Source organism: Eumetopias jubatus, unplaced genomic scaffold, assembly GCF_037043125.1.
Source record: "Eumetopias jubatus isolate StellerSeaLion01/CBP00866 unplaced genomic scaffold, mEumJub1_p1.0 scaffold_4, whole genome shotgun sequence".
Lineage (NCBI taxonomy): Eukaryota > Metazoa > Chordata > Mammalia > Carnivora > Otariidae > Eumetopias > Eumetopias jubatus.
The window spans coordinates 184,681,460-184,703,085 of record NW_028274810.1 but is presented as its reverse complement, the minus strand read 5'-3'; the positions used below and the strand labels follow the sequence as shown (position 1 = coordinate 184,703,085).

The window sequence follows — 21,626 nt, the reverse complement described above, 5'->3', positions numbered from 1 at the left end:
CACTCAGGATTGGTAAGGCTGCCAAAAAGCTGTTTATTTTAGTTAATTTAATCACTGTTGAGGGCATTTTTAATTAATTCAATAAAGCAGTCTATGCATTTAGACCAAGCTTTAACACTAAGTGAAAAATCCACAGATTAAGTTCATTAAGTGTTGCTAAAATCAGCTACCTGGCTTTTTAAATAATTTAAAATTTCTTAAGAAAGTTAACTTATTAAACAGAATAAGAAAAATAAAAAAAATACATACTCATAAGGCAAATCTTCTAGGTCTGTGAGCACAGGGGACTCACTGCTAATCTTGTTAGCAATCTAGCACATCTCTTGTAATCTAGAAAAAACATTTAAGGTCAAATTATGTATATAGTTACCACAAATAGGAAAACTATATTATTATTGTCACTAATTAATAACGAGAGCTAAGATTTAATAAGCACCCAACACAACAAATGCTTAACCTGGGTTTTCTCATTAATTCTCATAACACAATTAGATAGATGTTACTGTTCCCTCACTTTAGAGACAGAGATGAAAGACCAGCATCCAAATGTCAAGAATCTCATAACTAATGAGTAGCTTAAGTTCAAAGAGTAAGCTTTCTCCACTATGCTGTGCTACCACTTAGTCAGTTTGCTTTGATTCCAGTGTGATTAATTTCCCTTAGTCATTGAACACAAGCAGTTTTTGAAAAAATTAAAACAATTCTGATTCCACATCCTGAGTAAAATTAAACATGCTTCAAGATGACCAATCTAGTTAAAAAGAAACAAAATGCTTAAAATCCATTTACCTTAAAAGGGAAGTTTAGATTTAGAAAGGAATTTAAGAACAGCCAACTGAGTTACCACACATGAACCCAATTTGGGCAGTTTTGATGATAGCATTTAAATATTACATTTGAAATTATTAACTTTGGTAACTTAAGTGTCCAAAAGAATTCATTAGAGCCCCCTTTAAAGCACTATGCTACCATTATTCAGAACAATCGATCACTCATTGTATAAATGATATGAAACTATTTACTTTAAAATAACTTAAGAGGAAATTTTGACGTATTCTTCATGGTCATCTTAGTTTTTTTTTCATTTATATGACAGAGCCCTTTATGCCAAGGAATTTGAAAAATGATAAAAGGTTTAAATCCTAACAAACATTTCAGTCCTTAAGGAAATCTGGTTATTTTCAGATTTGGATATAGTCTTAATTACAATGCAGTTCCATTCCTTGCACTCTCAACAGCACACACAAGTCTTCAGTTAAGTACTGTCAATGTTATAAATAGAATCTCATACAATGTTTAGTCTATTCCCAGCCGCAGACAGTTGAAGTTTAAAATTACATGCATTTATTGTTGGGTAAAGATTTTTTTTTTTTATGAGGAAAAAAACCCAAACTATCCAAACTACTTACAAGCTGGTGTTGAGCAATCCCTGGTGTTGTGATAGAGTCGATGGAAATGTTTGCTACATTCAGCTGAAAATGTGACTGGCCCTATTAGACAGGAAAAGAACGTTTATGATAAATATCGGCGTGTTTTCCAAACAAATTTGCTAGCACTTTATGGATGGAACTAATACAACTGTAACTTAACATCCTTCCATGCCCTTAAAAGAACTTATCTGACTCCTTACCCTAGCTCTGTGAGACTCGGTAAGTTGTAATCTGTGAAAAATCATCTGAATTCATTACCAATTCTCACCATTTCACATAATGGAACCTTCAGTTTCTGAAGAACTCTTTAGAATAATTAAGAGGGGAAAAGCTCTAGACAGAAAAATAAAAATTGTACAAACCAAACCAAGTAGATGTGAAGAATAAAAGATAAATATCCTTGGTTCCTACTTTCTGTTCTTCAGTTTTAGGATTCTTCACAATATGACTCCAACCTACATTTCCAGCCATACTTTTGTCCAGTGGCCACATACACCCTTACCTAAACTTACCCCACAGTGCATCCACACCATCTACCTGTCCTGCCCCCAAACTACCATGTTCTCAAAGAATTCCTTCTGACCAGAATGCTTCTCTTATCCAGGAAAATACTATTCATCCCTTAGAGCCCAACTTAAATATCATGTCCACTACAAGCCTTTCCTGGTAGTTTTTGGCAAAATTATTCACTTTCTGTGCATCCCTAAAACTATATTTACACTTCTATTATTTACCAAGATCTGGTTTATATTACTATTAATACAAGTTAATGGCATTTGTCCACTTTCCTAGCTGCACTGTTGAACTTCTTATGGACACCTACCTTCATATCCCTAATGCCTAACACAATAATTTGCATACAATCTTTTTATTTAATTGAATCACTGATAAATTTTGTGCTTACCTGTGAAATGCTTTATGAATTTGTCTTTTAAATTCAAATCTCTTGGGACTATTTCTGAAAAGAAAAAAAAAACTTTAGAATTTCTTGGATGCATTTTCACCATTAAAAATATCCTTATAAATAGTCTATAATGATAACCACCTAACACATGAACTCATGGCAGTTCATGCAGCTGATTCCAAATCTGTATCTCTGGCCCTGAGCATTCCCTGGGGCTCCAGACCTCCCCTAGACCTACCTGCTTGCTCTACCACTCTATTCAGGAAATTTACAGACCTCTCAAAAGTGCATAGCCAGAAATGAACATCTGACTTCCCCAATACCCCAGACCTGTCTTCCCCCCATGTTCCCTGGTCTCATATATGGCATCACTCTTTACCCTTTGCTCAAGCCAGATATCAAGAAGGTATGCTTGGCTTTCCTCTTTCCCTCTGTGCTACATAAACTCCATTACTTAATTTCATATATTCCAACTCCAGAAATTACCCAAGACTCATACATTTAAATAAGTGAAAATAAAAAATCAAACTACATCTCACACTTCACTTTGTACTCACTATAAGTACACCATCAATGAAGGGTAAGAGCGCTTCCTTGCATAGGGAGCTCCCTGCTCCTAGCAGCCCAGCTGCGAGTCCAGAGCAGCACTGTCAGGGCTATAGGAGTGCAGCTAGATTGGAGCTCCCCTCCCACTGACAACAAATATCTGCACTTATGAACCATCCAAACTAATCCAGAAAAACAAAGCAACAGTGAAGATATAAGTATTTCTGTATATAAATATTTTGGTGTTCTCGTTAATTACATTCCAGCCTGAACATGGGTCTTTCCCCCATACCTCTCTGAAACCAAGCATGGCAAATTGGCTCCTGGGATGTCAATACTCCACAGGTTATCTGGCAAGGTAGCTCCTCTGGCTCTTTCTGAAAGCTGAGTCAGTTGAATGCAGTTGGAGTTCTATGGCTAAAGCGTATTCCAAGTCTATAAATAATTATAGTTCCAAAAGCATTTTCCAACTATGATTTTTTTTAACATTTTAAATTTAAACTCAATTAATTAACATATAATGTATTATTGGTTTCATAGGTAGATTTCAGTGATTCATCAGTCTTATATAATACCCAGTGCTCATTCTATCACTGCCCTTCTTAATGTCCATCACCCAGTTACCCCATCCCTCCATCCCTCTCCCCTCCACTCTCCCCTCCAGTAACCCTCAGTTGATTTCCTATGATTAAGAGTCTTTTATGGTTTGTCTCCCTCTCTGGTTTCATCTTGTTTTATATTTTCCTCTCTTCCCCTATGATCCTCTGTTTTGTTTCTTAAATTCCACATATCAGTGAGATCATATGATAATTGTATTTCTCTGATGATTTTAATCTGTAGACCTGGCACAATGATGACACTCAGGATGACACTCCTTTTCTACACTCCCATAGCACATTTTCTAACTTCTATAGAGGCAATTGTCACATTATGATTAGCATGATAGTGAACTGTGCACGAGTCTGTCTCCACCACAATATTGTGGCTTCTTCAGGAAAGGGACAATGTCTTGTTCATCTGTTATCACTTGCAGGGTGTACAACAGTGCTTTATGGATGGGTCATCTGGCAAATGTTTAAGGAATTAAAAGCTGAGAGGATGATCCGTCAAGTAGGTTGTTACCTTTCAAATGAAAACGACCAATGCCTTGCTTGAGCTCAGTATAGGCCACTAAGAAAACCATACTTTTAATACACTTGAATTTTCATTTCCAAGTACAAACACAATGTAAGAACATAAAGCAGATTGACTTAAATGAAACAGAAAAGTGATACTTAAGTTGACACCTAAAGTGATAAGCAAGAGATATCTAAGTAAGACGAGATGGGAACAGCACCCTAGGCCAAAAGAAAGAGAAAAAAAGAAGAAAAAAAGAAAGAAAGAAAGAAAGAAGAAAGAAGAAAGAAAAGAAAGAAAGAAGAAAGAAAGAAAGAAAGAAAGAAAGAAAGAAGGAAAGAAAGAAAGAAGGAAAGAAAGAAAGAAAGAAAGAAAGAAAGAAAGAAAGAAAGAAAGAAAGAAAGAAGGAAAGAAAGAAAGAAGGAAAGAAAGAAAGAAAGAAGGAAAGAAAGAAAGAAAGAAAGAAAGAAAGAAGGAAAGAAGGAAAGAAGGAAAGAAGGAAGGAAAGAAGGAAAGAAGGAAAGAAAGAAAGAAAGAAAGAAAGAAAGAAAGAAAGAAAGAAAGAAAGAAGGAAGGAAAGAAAGAAGGAAGGAAAGAAAGAAAGAAAGAAAGAAAGAAAGAAAGAAGGAAAGAAAGAAAGAAAGAAGGAAAGAAAGAAAGAAAGAAAGAAAGAAAGAAAGAAGGAAAGAAAGAAAGAAAGAAGGAAAGAAAGAAAGAAAGAAAGAAAGAAAGAAAGAAAGAAAGAAGGAAAGAAAGAAAGAAAGAAAGAAGGAAAGAAAGAAAGAAAGAAAGAAAGAAAGAAAGAAAGAAGGAAAGAAAGAAGGAAAGAAAGAAAGAAAGAAAGAAAGAAAGAAGGAAAGAAAGAAAGAAAGAAAGAAGGAAAGAAAGAAAGAAAGAAAGAAAGAAAGAAGGAAGGAAAGAAGGAAAGAAAGAAGGAAAGAAAGAAAGAAAGAAGGAAAGAAGGAAAGAAAGAAGGAAAGAAAGAAAGAAAGAAAGAAGGAAGGAAGGAAAGAAGGAAAGAAAGAAGGAAAGAAAGAAGGAAAGAAAGAAAGAAAGAAGGAAAGAAAGAAGGAAAGAAAGAAAGAAGGAAAGAAAGAAGGAAAGAAAGAAGGAAAGAAAGAAGGAAAGAAAGAAGGAAAGAAGGAAAGAAAGAAGGAAGGAAAGAAGGAAAGAAAGAAGGAAAGAAAGAAAGAAAGAAGGAAAGAAAGAAGGAAAGAAAGAAGGAAAGAAAGAAAGAAAGAAGGAAAGAAAGAAGGAAAGAAAGAAGGAAAGAAAGAAAGAAAGAAAGAAGGAAAGAAAGAAGGAAAGAAAGAAGGAAAGAAAGAAGGAAAGAAGGAAAGAAAGAAGGAAAGAAAGAAGGAAAGAAAGAAGGAAAGAAGGAAAGAAAGAAGGAAAGAAAGAAGGAAAGAAAGAAGGAAAGAAGGAAAGAAAGAAGGAAAGAAAGAAGGAAAGAAAGAAGGAAAGAAAGAAAGAAAGAAAGAAAGAAAGAAAGAAAGAAAGAAAGAAAGAAAGAAAGAAAGAAAGAAAAAGAAAATCTCTGAAGAGGAAAAGGTCACACTGTCTTCAAGTATTTGAGGACTGTCCAGGATGGCTAAAAAAGAAAGAAGGTGAGGGAAAGAAAAGTTAGCTAAAGCAGCAGACAAAGGCAGCTGGGTGGCTCAGTTGGTTAAGTGTCTGCCTTGGGCTCAGGTCATGATCCCAGCGTCCTGGGATTGAATCCTGTTTTGGGCTCCCTGCTCAGCAGGAAATCTGCTTCTCCTTCTCCTTCTACCCCTCCTCCCCTATTCATGCTTGTGCTCTCTCTCTCTTAAATAAATAAATAAATAAATAAATTTATTTATTTATAGACATAGATGACCTTATAGTCCTTTATAAACTTTGTCCCTAATTCTATGAGTGATAAGAAGTCAAAGAATTAGGCAAGGGGATGACACAGTCAAGATTCACTTTTAAAAAATCATAAAGCCCAGTATAGAGAAACAAGAATAGATGCAGAAAGATAAGTCAAAAGGTTTAAAGATAGGCTGTTGTATTTCTAATGAATAGCACTCGCTTCAGAAGTCAAATTCTGCCCTATGGCTGTTTTTGCAAATAAAGTTTTGCTGGAACACAGCCATGCTCATTTGTTCACATGTGGTCTATGCCTGCTTTCGTGTTATAATGCAAAGTTGAGTGGTTGTTGCAGAGATTAGAGAGCCCACAAAACCCAAAATATTTATTCTCTGGCCCTTTCTAGAAAAAGTTTGCCAATGCCTGCTTGGTAGCACACTCCTATTTGTAATTCAAACTGTAACGGTGATTGCAGAAAGGTACCAAGAAGTAGGATTGTGGGGGTGGGAGAGAAGAGGTAGTAGTTTTCAATGCATACTCATTATTAATTTTAATTTTGAACATAAATCTGTATTACTTTTTCAATAAAATTTAGTTGATCGAAACTGAGTTTGTATTTAGTGTTAGATGCACCTGTGATAGTTTTTGATCAACAAAATATTACTTGAGAAATCGAATATAAGAGAATTACCCCCACACAAGATTAGCTGATTGATCTCTGATGGAAAATGGTCTTAAAAAGCAATCTCCATTATAGAAATATGTCACATATGTAATGTCAAGGTTTTTAGCAGCCACATTTTTTTTTAATTTTTTAGCAGCCACATTTTAAAAAGTAAAAAGGAATAGGTAAAACGTATTTAATAATTTATTTTGCTTAACCCAATATATTCTAAATGTTATCATTTCAACACATATTCCATACTTTAAAATTATTAAGACATTTTACATTTTTTATACTAAGTTTTCAAAATCCAAAATGTATTTAACAATTATAGCACATCTCAACTTGGACTAGCCACATTGTGAGTGCTCAATAGCCACATGCATTGAGTGGCTACCATGTTGGACAGCACAAGCCTCAAAAGCATGCTTCATTCTTTTGGTATCTAACTACAAGGTATAAAAGATGGATTAAAAACAAAAGGATCTCCCCATAGTGCATGACAAATATCCCAAAACTACCATCTCATTCATCTAATTTGTGAAAATTTCTAGTTTTATTTAACCAAAACAATTGCCAACTGCCACCATCATCAATTTTAAGTTTACAACAATATTTTTATGAAGAAATAGATATGCATATACATATATGTATATAAATGCTGACAGGTTTATCTCTCGTTCCTACTTTTCTTGTTCAAAATGAGCAGAGATCATGCTCACCTCTGCAGCACATATATTAAAATTGGAACAATACAGAGAAGATTAGCACGGTCCTTGTGCAAAGATGACATGCAAATTCGTGAAGTGTTCCATATTTTTAGTCAGAGAAAGACAAGTACCATATGATTTCACTCATATGTGGAATTTAAGAAACATAACAAATAAGCAAAGAGGAAAAAAGAGAGAGAGAGAGAGGCAAACCAAGAAGCAGACTCTTAACTATAGAGAACAGACTCTAACTATATGGTTATCAGAGGGGAGGGGGGAGGGGGATGGATGAAATAGGTGATGAATATTAAGGAGTGCACTTGCTGTGATGAGCATGGGGTGATGTATGGAAGTGTTGAATCACTATATTGCACATTTGAAACTATTATTACACTGGATACTAACTAACTGGAATTTTTTTAAAAATATATTCTTTATTTAGCATACCTACTACAAAAGGAGTAGGTATATATTTTATTTTTTGACAGTCTGACCATTTTTTTATTTTTTGCATCCTTTTTTAAATTTGAATTCAATTGATTAACACATAATGTATTATTAGTTTCAGAGGTAGAGTTCAATGATTCATCAGTCTTATATAATACCCAGTGCTCATTATATCATGTGCCCTCCTTAATGCCCATCACCCAATTACCCCATCTCCTCACCCCACCCCCTCCAGTAACCCTGTTTGTTTCCTATGATTAAGAGTCTCTCTCTTTTTTTAAGATTTTATTTATTTATTTGAGAGAGAGAATGAGAAAGAGAGAGAACATGAGAGGGGGGAGGGTCAGAAGGAGAAGCAGGTCCCCCACCGAACAAGGAGCCCGATGCGGGACTCCAGGATCATGACCTGAGCCAAAAGCAGTTGCCCAACCAACTGAGCCACCCAGGTGCCCTGGATTAAGAGTCTCTTACAGTTTGTCTCCCTCTCTGATTTCGTCTTGTTTTATTTTTCCCTCCCTTCTCCTACGATCCTGTTTTCTTAAATTCCACATATAAGTGAGATCACATGATAATTGTCTCTCTCTTGACTTATTTCACTTAGCATAATACCCTCTAGTTCCACAATGAGATACCAAGTCACACAGGTCAGAATGGCTAAAATTAACAAGTCAGGAAACAACAGATGTTGGCAAGGATGCAGAGAAAGGGAACCCTCCTACACTGTTGGTGGGAATGCAAGCTGGTACAGCCACTCTGGAAAACAGTATGAAGGTTCTTCAAAAAGTTAAAAATAGAACTACCCTACGAACTAACTGGAATTTAAATTAAATTTTTTTTTAAATGAGCAGAGATTATGTGGAATAATAAAAAAAAAAGTCATAAGACAGAACAACTAGAAAACGAAATAATAGAAAATGTTTAGTGTTCACTTCTACCTGCATATAACAATATTTTACCATAAAGATAGTTGCTCCGACTTGATTGATTCTTTACAAAGCCATGTTAATTATCTTTGCACCTTATTAGGTACTGAGGGGCATTCCTTCATTTTATGTTTTAAGCTAGCATTTTTCAGGTACCTAAATTGAAATGTTTGCTATATAGTTTCTTGAGTTATCACTTCCTTTAGTTAGAGATGACACAGCTATTCTCTTTCTCAATATATAAAAACAGTTCCATTTTCAAAAATAAAAACTAGTCTTGTTATATCAATGTTGAGAAAATTGCTGGTGGGAAATATCAGTATTTGAAAAACATTGAAATTTATTAAATATTTGAGGAAAAAAGCTGATGACAAACATATTCAAGCAAGCAATATCTTTAAAAAATACTTTTAGGATTTTTAAATACACTGTCATGGGGCGCCTGGGTGGCTCAGTCAGTTAAGCGTCTGCCTTTGGCTCAGGTCATGATCTCAGGGTCCCAGGACTGAGTACTGCATCAGGCTCCCTGCTCAGCTGGAAGTCTGCTTCTCCCTCTCCCTCCCCCTGCTCCTTCTCTCTCTCTCACTCACTCTTTCTCAAATAAATAAATAAAATCTTTTTAAAAAAATACACTGTCATAAAGTATATACTTTCTTCTGTCCTTGTATAATTATATGGCATCTGTACTAGTATATATTTGTAAATGTGTAAAATATGTTTTTCCATCATGCCTCTTTTATTAGAGTTTAAGATTTTTAAATAAAGAGATTAATTCTCTTTGTATGTAACCTTTGGGGGCCTAATGCTATTTCAGCTGTAAATTATACTCGGGATAATGAAGTAAACTAGTTGCTTTTTTTTTTTTTTTCCAAATTTTTGCTACTCAAAGTATGTTCCCTAGACAAGCAGCATCAGCTCCCAAGAAGGCACCCTTACAGTTCCTAGTGCCTGCTGACTGAATAACTCAGTTCTGTGGATCTTGGCGAAGCTTGTAAGGAATACAGAATTCCAGGCCCAGAGCTATAAAATCACTTTAACAAGAACTAACAGGAGTTCAAGTTTGAAAGCAGTCATCTAAATCTTCCAAGCAAGATACAGAACTTCTGCGTACTCTGTACTGAAGTACTTCATAATCAATAAGCAGTTTGTGATTATTAGAAGACAAGATACAGAATTCTTTTCAGTAAAAAAAAAAATGTCATCATGGAGCTTGGTGGTGTTGGTGGTGGTGTTGCTTTACATTTTTATCACTTCTTTACTTTCTAGCACAACCAGATGTTACGGGCTCATCTTGAATCATTCCTCGTTCCAATCTTAGTCTCAGCCATTTCCTTTATTAGAGCCCATTTCCTTTATTAGAGAATGGTTTAGAAACCACAATCTGGGTACTAGGTGAGCTTGTTGTTACTGGGGGTCCAGTTGCTTTGAGGCTCTCTTAGCTGACGGAGCAAGGACACAAATGTGTGATATGTATGGATGACCTGATTTTTAATACACCTTGTGTTTAAATTATTTCTAAACTTGTTCTGTGGTGCTTGATAGAATATATTTTTAGAATGTACAGTAACTGTAATATTTCACCAATGATTCTACAAATGACACAAACAAATCATTTAAAATTATCTGAGTTCAAAAATATAGTCATATTGAATCACACTCTGTACCCAACTGTGCACTGTGCCCTCTCCTAACCTGACAGTCACTTGCCTTCTCAAGCCACACACCTGCAAAGATGCCTCAGTTTCTTCTTTTATACATTGAGGTAAACAAACTAAATATCTCTAAAGCAGCTTTCCAAGTCCTAAATTATAAAATATTATGACAAAATTCTAACATTATGTGATATGTTCACCAAAGGACAAAATATCAAATGAGTCCAGAAAACTGTAAAAAGTACAAAAGTGTGTTGTAAGGTAGATTTCTTCCAGGTTTTAAACCACAGGCCAATTCATGTTTAATTTGAACTTTAGCCATTTTATTTAAGGACTAATCTCATGAAAATGATTTATATCCTTTCTGGTTTTGATCTAGTTAATCCCCCTTTCAGATTTATAATGATCATTTCTATAGACACTTAAAAAGACAAACCAGATTTTTATAAAAATGTTTTTTAAAAGCATCTCAAAAATAAATAGGTGTACAGCATTCCTCAGTGTGATAACATTGTTATTAAGAATGACAACGAAGGGGCGCCTGGGTGGCTCAGTTGTTAAGCATCTGCCTTCAGCTCAGGTCATGATCTCAGTGTCCTGGGATCGAGTCTTGCATCGGGGCTCCCTGTTCAGTGGGAAGCCTGCTTCTCCCTCTCCCACTCCCTCTGCTTGTGTTCCTGCTCTTGCTATCTCTCTCTCTGTCAAATAAATAAAATCTTAAAAAAAAAAAAAGAGCGACAACCAAATGTCAATAGATGAGTTCAAGTGAAAAACACAGAATCCAGAACTACTATGTTCTCCTTGGGTTAGGCAGCTAGAAGCTTGTCAACAAACTGAACCAACTGGAAAATCCCACAGTGCTGTTAATCCATAGTCAATTCATGATACCTGAGAAGCACAGCCTCTTTACTGAGACCAGAAGTACTAAGGCAGATTTGAAGGCAGAGGCATGGTTGAGATAGGGAAAGGTCAAGTTTGAAATTCCTATAGTGTAGATATTCAGCAAATAGTGGATGTAGGCATTTAAATGCCACAGAAGGGCCACACAGAAGCAATAGTTGAAACTACAAAGGTGCTTGGGATCACATAAGTGAACACTTTGCAAAAAAATTCATGATTGGGACTTGAACCCTGGGATGCACACTTAAAGGGAAGCCAAAAGACAGGTGGTCAGGGAGAGAAAGAAGAGTGATCAGAGAAAAAAAGCAAAGCAGGAATAATTGTGGACAGGGAGGACTCAATGGCAGCAAAGCTTCTGAGGGTCCAGTAAGATAAAGACTGACAGGTGCACAGTAGACAGGAACGAAGATCAGAGGGCCAGCTAGCACCCAGGCGAAGTTGGTGAAGGTGAAATCATGCCTTTCAAGTTTCTGTATTTCTGATGCTTTGACATCTGAGGCCTTCCTGGCCCTGGTGAGATGGCCCCTCCCAGAGCTAGCCAATTCCTAGAGACAAGAAAGCTTGCAACCCCACCTTTCATTTACATACCAACCAATTCGGAGCCCACACCCTCACAAAATCCCTCATCCATCTCTCATACTCAAGGTCAATATTCTCCTGCCCTAATCACCCAGGGCCAGAACCAGATAACTGCAGACCACTACACCCCAGAGCCCATTGAATTTATTTAAACTAGTCAATCCTAAACCCACTCTCCTTGCCTTTCCAGAAGGAACCACTGATAAAGGCTTTTGCTCTTTCTCACTCACTCTGCTTCTGATCAAACCTGCTGCTTGCCCGTGTGGTCCCAGAGGCATGCTGTGCCTCCTGTTTCTAGGGAACTGTGAGTAAAACTTCCCCCTTCACAATGGTCACTTCCATGTCTTGTCATGCCTGATCAAAACAAATTCTGGGTACATCTTAAAACATGAGTGGTGGTAGACACAGGCCTACCTTGGAGATGTTACAGCTTCAGTTTGACCACCATAATAAAACAAGCCAAATGAAATTTTGGTTTCCCAGTGCATGTAAAAGTTATGTTTATACTATAATTCAGTCTATCAAGTGTGCAATAGCATTATGTCTAGAAAATGTACATATCTTAATTAAAAATACTTTATTGCTAAAATGTGCTAACCAACATCTGAGCTTTCAGCAAGTTTTCATCTTTTTGCTGGTGGAGGGTCTTGCCTCGATGTTAATGGCTGCTGACTGATCAGGTGTTTACTGAAGGTTGAGGTGACTGTGGCAATTTCCTAAAATAAGATAACAATGAAATTTGCTGCTTCAACTTATTCTTCCTTTCACAAATGCTTTCTCTCTAGCATGTGATGCTGTTTGATAGTGTTTTAGCCACAGTAGAACTTCTTTCAAAATTGGATTCAATCTTCTCAAACCCTGCTGCTGCTTTATCAACTAAGTTTATGTAGCATTCTAAATCCTTCATTGTCTTTTCAACAGTATTCACAACATCTTTACCAGGAGTAGATTCCATCTCAAGAAACCACTTTCTGTGCTCATCCATAGGAATCAACTCCGCATCTGTAAGAGTTTCATCATGAGATTGCAGTAATTTAATCACATCTTCAGACCCACTTCTCTTGCTATTTCCACCACATCTGCAGTTACTTCCTCCACTGAAGTCTTGAACCTCTTAATATCATGCACGAGGGTTGGAACCAACTTCTTCCAAACTCTTATTCATGTTGATATTTTAGCCTCTTCCCACGAATCATGATTGTTCTTAATGGCATCTGGAAGGTCAATCTTTTCCAGAAGATTTCAAATTCACTGTCTGGCAGCTGTAGCTTTGTGAAATATATTTCTTAAATAATAAGACTTGGAAGTCAAAATTATTCCTTGATTCATGGGCTGCAGGCATGCTAACATGAATCTCATTGTACATCTCCACCAGAGCTCAGGTACACTGCCAGTGAGCAGTAATATTTTAAAAGGAATCTTTTTTTCTGAGCAGTGAGAAGATCTCAACAACGGGCTTAAAATATTCAGTAAACATGTTGTAAACAGATTTACTGTCATCTGGGCTTTGTTGTTCCATTTCTACAGCACAGCATAATTCTTAAGGGCCCCAGGACTTTCGCAGTGGTAAAGGAGCATTGGCTTCAATTTAAAGTCACCAGCGGCATTAGCCCCTAACAAGAGAGTCGACCTGTCCTTTGAAGCTTTATGCCAGGAATTGACTTTTCTCTAGCTATGAAAGTCCCAGATGGCATCTTCTTCCAATTGAAGGCTGTTTCATCTACCCTAAAAATCTGTTGTTTAGTGTAGGCACCTTCATCAGTGATCTGAGCTAGATTCTGTAGAGAACTTGCTTAACTTCTGTATCAGTACTTGCTGTCTCACCTCACACTTTGATGTTATGCAGATGGCTTCTTTCCTTAAATCTCATGAACCTACCTCTGCTAGCTTCAGACTTTTCTTCTGCAGCTTCCACAGAATTGAAGAGAGTTAGGGCTCTGCTCTGGATTAGGCATTGGTCTGGGAGTGTTGTGCCTGGTGTGATTTTCTATCCAGATCATTAAAACTTTATCCATATGAGCAATAAGGCTGTTTTGTTTTCTTAACATTTGTGTGTTCACTGGAGTGGCACTTTTAATTTCCTTCATGAATTTCCTTTGCATTATTTATTTATTTATTTTATTATTTCCTTTGCATTATTTATTTATTTATTTATTTATTTATTTATTTATTTATTTGACAGAGATAAGAGTGCACAAGCAGGCAGAGCTACAGGGAGAGGAACAAACAGGCTCCCCGCTGAGCAGAGAGCCTGACGTGGGGCTCGATCCCAGCACCCTGGGATCATGACAGGAGACAAAGGCAGACGCTTAACCGACTGAGCCACCCAGGTGCCCCTTTCCTTTGCATTCACATCTTGGCTAACTGCTTCAAGAGGCCTAGCTTTTGGCTTATCTCAGCTTCTGCTGTGTCTTCCTCACTAAGCTTAATCATTTCTGACTTTCAATTTAAAGTGAGAGACCTGTGACTCTTCCTTTCACTTGACCACTTACAAGGCACTGTAGGGTTATTAATTGACCTAATTCCAATATTGCGTCTCTGGGAAGAGGGAGGCCAGAAGAGAGGGACTAGCAATCTGATAAGTGGCCACTCCCCACTGCTTTGCCCTCAAGTCACCTTTCCTTGTTTCTGTTGTCACTTACTCAGTCCTGGGCTTTCCCCTTGTGTCCCCCAGGTGCTGAGGTAAAGCTGGGCGCATGCGGTGGCCAAAACAAACTTACCCAGAGTGGACTCCTTCAAAACCAGTACTGTGAGATGCAAATAAATGTTACATTTTAAAAGAGAGAGAAAGAGGGAGGAATGGGAAAAAAAGAAAGGGAGGAAGAGAGAAAGAAAGAAAAACAAAGAAGAGGTGGGGAGAGAAAGTTTGGCTAATACTGGTTTACATAAAGCTCCCCATACCACAGGTCTTCAGAGTTCTTGTATAGTGCTTCTCTAACAAGGGACCTAATGGCCATGTTCCTGAGGCTGGCAGACCAAGGAAGCCTTTTTTTTCACAGATTATCACTCAAATACGCGGGAAAATGTAGCTATGGTGCTGTGGGTACATGTGGGGATGAGGGAGTGGGCAGAGAGCTATGGAAAGAGAAGTGTGGTCAGGGTTGTGGAGGCCAGTCAGGAACTGTCTCTGTCTCAAAGAAACTTTCCAGAAGATTCTTATATACCACTTTTCTCCTCCCCACCCTCTTCAATTAAAAATCTCTGGTGATTCCAAAAACTCCATGTGCACAAGAATCTTCCAAGAGCTTTTTGATGCACAGGCACAGGCTATACTCAAGAGATTTAGGATATCCAGGGTGAATACAATAATTACATTCAAAACTTGCCTCCCAGTTGCTTCCAAGATGTATGGCCTCATTCTAAGAACCACTGCCCCAGAAGGTATGAAGGGCAGCAGATGTCGTGTTGTCTAAACTTGGTCATAAATGCTAAGAAATGAGCTCATGACTCAGAAATGACACAGATTAAGTCATAAGATCTAATCAGGCTTTGAGGCAAATAAAAAAATCAATTCTTTTAAAGCTGATTTAAAATTTTTTCTTTTCAAAATTTCAGTTCCAAAGAAAAAAATCCCTCTTAAATGTCAACTGTGTCCAGTGACTTTGATAGGCTACAGGGCATTAAAAACTGAGTAATCCTCAGTTCCAGCTGCAAGAGGCTTATATTCAGATAATATAATATTATATTATACAGATATAATCTATGTATATATTATATGTATATATATATAAACTAATACAAGTTACAGTATGAGGAGTGTTGTAGAAGAAAAATGCTGTCTGTGTTTAAAGGAGAAAGAAATCATTACTGAATGAGATAATCTAACCAATGAGGCTGACAATAATTCCAGGTAAATCTTATTTTAATAGCATTTTATTTTATTAATATGTATAAGACTATACATTTTCAAACATGATACAATGCTTTAGCTACTATTTACTGATAATTTATGTTGACAGTTATAAAATTAGTTATAATAAATGCCTAAACTCCAGGACATGCTACTTCCCACTTCAGTGATGTTCTCTTCTTTTTTTTTTTTAAGATTTTATTTATTTGATAGGGAGAAAGCATGAGCAGGGGGGAGGGGCAGAGGGAGAAGCAGGCTCCCAGGGAGTCTGATGCCAACTGGATCCCAGAACCCTGGGATCATGACCTGAGCCAAAGGCAGATGCTTAACTGACTGAGCCACCCAGGCACCCCCCAGTGATGCTTTCTTTAATAGCACACACAGGAGGGGAACATCTAGACTCTGAACCAATCACCTGGCCATCACTTTCCGTCTTCCCACATGGCAGCAAAGATCTTAGAAATCTATTCTTAAATGCTTCAGAGCTTATTTCCAGGTAAAAGTGAAGGCCAAAGTGGGGGGGAAACATTACAAAAGAATTTTAAAAATCCTAGTTTTTCTTGCCAATATATGACTGAAAGGCAGTCTCCTAGGACTGTGCTATTCCAAGAAAAGAGAAGCCATTGTATGTGATTGTATCAACTTCCTGCTCAGAATTTCCCCACTGAGCAGCTAGGTGAACGACGCCCTGCAAACAGGCAACAATCACTACTCAGAAATACTCTGAATGGGCAGAAATTCATTCATATGAGTTCACTCTGGCTTCTCATAATCAGTGTTCTGGTGACAGCACTTGCCAAGTACACTTAGCAAAATATCACACATCACCTTTCCATCTTGACTTCTTCGCATATTATTGTTTTTCAGTAAAACAAACAGCTTCCAGTAACTCTGCAAATAAAATATTTTAAAAGATCCATCTGAAAAAAAAAAAGACCCACTTGCACTCCCTTCTTGATGATATGCAAAATAAGGAAATTTATTTTTATTATTCCTGTGGAAGAAATTTTACTCACCAGCTAGGACTGGCTAAGTGGGCAGATGTAATGGGAACAGACTTGAAATAGAGGGGATTTAGGTTGTTACACATAAAATTCCACTATTATGCACATCCAAGTTTCATCAGAACTGTAGGGATGGTTGCAAAGTAAATTTAAGATTTCCATATTTTTGAATATGGAAAGAATTACAAAGATACCACAAAGTAACAGGGCCTAAGAGGATGGACAGAATTTTGAGAGATGAAAGAAGCACATTCCCGGAGGCCCCAAAGTAGCAGAGGCAAAGAACCGGCTGGCATTCCTTACAGGAACAGCCTGAATCTGTGTGGCTGGCACAGGGTTACCTCCTGTGGTGCCCGATGAGAACCACCGAAGGCAGATGGGACAAGTCACAGGGGGATGGAACGTCCTGCGTCCAAGAGTAGTTAGGACTTTCTTAGAAAACCAAAAAACACCACTGCAAATCTGTGACTGGGGAAAAAAGATCTGTTAAATGAAACTGGTCTTAAATAATGTGTTAACAATGTTTCTGTAGTTTGGGACTTTCTCCTACTCTTTCTCATTCCAACGTGACATTTCTTTCTCTGGGATGTTAAAATCAAAACCAAATGGAGACAAACTGAGGGTTCTAGAGGGGAGGGGGGTAGGGGGATGGGTTAGCCTGGTGATGGGTATTGAGGAGGGCACGTTCTGCATGGAGCACTGGGTGTTATGAACAAACAATGAATCATGGAACACTGCACCAAAAACTAATGATGTAATATATGGTGATTAACATAACAATAAAAAAAAAAAAACAAATGGAGACCAGCCTTGAAAATTCTGAGCTGACCAAGCCAGTTTTGTCATACAAACAAAGCTTAATTTAGCTTATTTTGCAAGGCTAACTTGACCTTGGGTCGTCTCTTGCTTATGCCTCTAAAAATCATAAGCAAAACTTAAACTGTTTCCCAATGTGGATATTAGGTAACATGGACCAATTCCCAAACATTTAATTGTAATACTATAACCAATCACTGTGAAGAATAAATGGTCACTGCTTTCTTACCACATAGGCTGCTTTACCACAATATACTCTGAGCCTCATTCCATGTTTTGGTTTGAGTGCGCCTGGTGTACAAACTGTCTTTTTGGTGCTTGCCCAATAAAATTTCACTAATTACTGTTTTGGTCATTCACTTGTACATTTCTGAACTTTTGACAGAGATAAGTATTTGGGCTCACAATAATTTCAAGTCCACATATATGAAGGATGTGGCATAATCACTGCTGTAGTCACCCACAGGGCCCCACCTCCCCTCCTGAGAGCCCCAGGCTTGCCGGTCACCCTGGAAAGCACCGCCCCGGTCCTGGGCACGGGAAGCTCAAGAGCTCACCTCAGCTTCTGAGGCCCTGGCCCACACCTTCCTCTGCTTCCTCTCTGGGTTTACCTGTGCACCAGCTTTCCCTCCATCCACACCCAGAATGCATACTGACAGAGCGCGGACACCAGGCTGCCTGCTTCAGTAGATGGCCTCAGCCCGCTGCATGATGACTGGCATGTAATAAGCACTCCAGTGAAAGTTTGTGGAGGAAATAACTATGTATTTATATCACAACCATTATGAAAGAAAAATGATACTATGTAATCCCTCTTTACTTCCTTAAAAGTGAAGTATGAGGCAAAAGAGTTATGAGGTGACAGCAAGGCAGAGCCTGCTGGGCCTCCTCAGGCAGCCCAGCGGGGCTGGTCCCTGCAGCAAGCTGATGGCCCCGAACAGGGTCACTTCTGCTGCAAGCCTGGCCGTGGCTCTACCTCACTCTGTAAGGCACAGGCTCTCAACAGAGACACGTGGTAGCAGCGTCTCTGTTCCTTGCTCACTACCTTCCTTCCTGCCCTGGGTGCCCTGCACTCTTGTCTGCCACCTCTGACCTCACTGTGCCCTGGGATTTTCACATTTCCCAATTATACTGGACTTCCCTACCTTGGGGCGTCTCATGACCTCTATATTGGCTGAGGTTTTTCCTCCATTTTTCCCTAGTGCCCTCCTTTCCGCATCTAAGTAGCCAGGCACCTGAGTGCCCAGAGCTGATTTGGGAGCCGGCCTAGGGAAGGTCCGACTGAATAGCCACCTCAACCTGCTCAAAATCGCGGGTTCCTCAACCATTCCCTGAGGCCAGCTTGAAGGGGGAAACAAAGGGGCATTCCTGGGCCTGTTCAGGCTGCGTCTGTGTGTTCAGGCAGTGCTCACTGAATTCTCAAAAACCCAGGAAGACCCAGAATGAAAATGAGGCGCTGACAGGTACAGAACCCGTGCACTATGCCTGGGCCGGCTGAGGCTGAACCCCACGGGTTTCGGCTGCTCCACCAGCCTACTGAAAAGACCTTCACCCGAGAAGGGACACATCACGCCCGTTCCTTTGCGAGATGGGGGTTTTTGCTACTTAAGTCTCAACAATGCTAAATCTAATAAACTCTTTACCTCTTTTCCTGAGAACCGGTTATCTGCAGAGATGGTCTGTCCTCTGCTCTGCTTAATTCCGCCTTCCTAAAACCCTCATCAGAGCAAAGTACTGCCTGGGAAGGGGACTGCTTACCAGCGCTCCGGGAGGCGTTGGGAGCCAGGCCGGCCCTGGCCGCTGGGAGGAAAAGCCACGACTTGGGTTCTTGGTCCGTGGCACGTGCTCCCCTGCCACCCCGGGGCCTCCCCTGGGCCCCGGGCAGGGACAAAGCCAGAGCGAGCACGAGGAGCGCGGGCAGCGGGGCGCCTGTCTTAGCTGGCCGCATGTCTGCACACACGGAGGACCGCGCAGGAGGCTCCCAGGGGCTGGTCCCGAGGCAGCTGTGTGTGCCGGGACTGGGGGGTCCGAGAGCCAGGAGAGGGGCTGTGGGGAGGTGTCCCCGCGGCGTCCGGCTGGAACAGTGCGGGGACTTAGCCGGCGTAGGTTGATACCTGCGTGCCTCGGTGTCTCTGGGCGGGGACGCGGGGCGGAGCGGCTGCTGGGGACTGCAGGGTTGTCCCAGGGCACAAAGGCGAGTCCGAGCGCACCGGACTCCCCGGCACACACGAACCTCGGGATCAGCAGGTCCTCGGGGCTCCCTACGGAATGCCCCTCCGGGGCCGGGACACTGGGTCTTGGTTCAGTCCCTGAGGGTCAACAGAACCCGAAACTTCTAGGTCGGGACGGAAGAAAGCAGAGCCGGGACTCGGGCCATGGTGTGCGGAGACGGCGATTCCGGGGGAAGGTACAGAGCTCACTTTCTCCAGCCTGAATCCCGCTGCGTTTGGAGGTGCTGGCCGGCGCTACCAAGCCGCGAGCAGGAGGCTCAACCTGCCTGGAGGGCGGCTCCGCCCCGGCGCGATGGTGCCTTCTCCTCGCAGCAAGGGCGGAGCTGAGGACCCAGGAGGTCAAAGCTGGGCCCGCCGACCACCCACGCCCAGCTTCCCCGGCTCTCTGCTGGGGTTGCTCGGATTCCCCAGGCTGAGTCCTACTACAGATGAAGTCATCGAGGTTTACCCGCGCGCCCAAAACCGCAGAGGGCTAGATTTTCTTTTCTTTTTTTGTTTTGACATAAAAATATTTTTATTGACATAAAAATCTCCAGATATTTTGTGGATGCTAACAACAGAAAAATGAGATTAAGTCCACTTCTTCTGATTAAAATAAAATGGGCATCTCTGGATCAAATTGTGCTGTGTAAATTACTGTGATTTTAGTTATTTCATTAGCTCGATTTATTACCTTATATTAAGTATATTGAGAAATGTTTAAGTTACTCCCTAATCGATTGACTGCTAATTATCTTTTCAGATGCAATGTGGCAAATAGAAAGAGACAACTCACATGAGGCACCGTCCAACGTTAAATTCTCCTACAAAGATATCTTGTTAGTCACAAACCCTGAAAAATAACCCCAATGCGTTCAAATAATTTTTCTAGATTTGGTATTTCCAACCTGCCCGGGGAACTGGGGAAACATAAGCAAGCTTTTCAAGAGCCCTATAAAAATCATGTTAAATGAAACTTTATATAGAGAAAGATACTGTTGAAGACTGCCGCTTCCAATCTCTATACTATTAAGCATAAGAATCTGGCAGATGAGAATGACTTCCACCATAAGAGACACAGAAAAGCGATCTTAGAAAAATTACGTTAAAAGAGTCTCGGAAGACCCTAGATAGGTAGAATAAGTTCTTCTTACAGCTTTACTCAAGTGAAATAAGAAAACATAGGAAGTCTATGGACATTGACAAGCATTTCAAAAATTTACTTTAATTAGAAATATAGTAAGTTAGCAGCCACTGTGAAAAACAACTGGGAAGATACAAGGTGAAATAATGCTGGTAAGAAGTGATACAGAAGTAACAATGAGAAATGAACTCCAAATCAACTATCAGGGGAAGGAGAAAAAAAAAAAAAAAGCCGAGAAGCTTAATTATTTCCCTTTCCATACACTGAAACTAGAGGAAGTAATCGATCTGATGAACTTTTCAGGGCCTGACAGTTTGAGCTCTACTGTTTGCTCAGTCATTAGCCATATGTTGAGCAAACTATTTAGCCTCCATTTTTCTCTCTGATAAAGTGAAAAGATTGAATTTCTGTGGTCCTCAGGCTGTGTGTAGCATGTGAAAGAAGCATGGGGTGTGTGTCTGTGAAGAATGCAGATTCTGATACTTCCAGGGATCGAAGTTCCACCTAGGAGGTACCCAGTGAATCTGCCTTTTAAAGGACTGTGGGTAGTTTTGAAGTAACTGGTCCTTGAAACCCTCTTTTATTCATTCAACAAAAATTATCTGAATGAAAACCAGAGGCCAGGCACAGTGGGAACACTGAACCTCAAGAGTGGGCAAAATTGACAAGATCCTTTTCTTGTTAAACATCTAGCCTCAGGGATCTGGTTCCCCAACATAATGATTTCATCATAAATAATCAAGTTGTATATAGCTAAATAACCATTTGTTTTCTCTTCTTTGTTTTGTTTATTGTTTATCCTTGACTACTTATTGTCCCAAGTAAATGCTACTTGCCGTACTTCTTTGTAATTAGTTCAGAAGCACCTTTAACTGTTCATGTAGATACGATCTCAGTAATA

General features: G+C 39.5%; 1 protein-coding gene and 1 non-coding gene across 2 annotated transcripts; one reads left to right on the top strand and one right to left on the bottom strand.

Annotated features, from left to right (window-relative positions):
• Positions 1-265: 265 nt before the first annotated feature.
• ALKAL1 (ALK and LTK ligand 1) lies at positions 266-19,319 on the bottom strand. Its single transcript, XM_028118974.1, has 4 exons — positions 19,130-19,319; positions 2,335-2,388; positions 1,410-1,490; positions 266-330 (listed from the first exon to the last, which is right to left on the bottom strand). Exons 1-4 carry the CDS (start codon positions 19,317-19,319, stop codon positions 266-268), a joined length of 390 nt encoding a protein of 129 aa, XP_027974775.1.
• On the top strand, positions 7,205-7,311 carry LOC114220944 (U6 spliceosomal RNA). The gene has a single exon (XR_003611656.1). It is a non-coding gene; the product is annotated as a U6 spliceosomal RNA (small nuclear RNA).
• Positions 19,320-21,626: the final 2,307 nt, after the last annotated feature.

Bases quoted from the DNA above. Each gene is read 5' to 3' on its own strand.
- ALKAL1 (XM_028118974.1), bottom strand. From the start codon at position 19,319: ATGCGGCCAGCTAAGACAGGCGCCCCGCTGCCCGCGCTCCTCGTGCTC. The intron at 2,389-19,129 runs GTAAGCAGTCCC...TTTTCTTTTCAG, and splicing joins CAACGCCTCCCGGAGCGCTG to AAATAGTCCCAAGAGATTTG. The intron at 331-1,409 runs GTAAGTAGTTTG...TGTTTTTTCTAG, and splicing joins GGATTGCTCAACACCAGCTT to ATTACAAGAGATGTGCTAGA.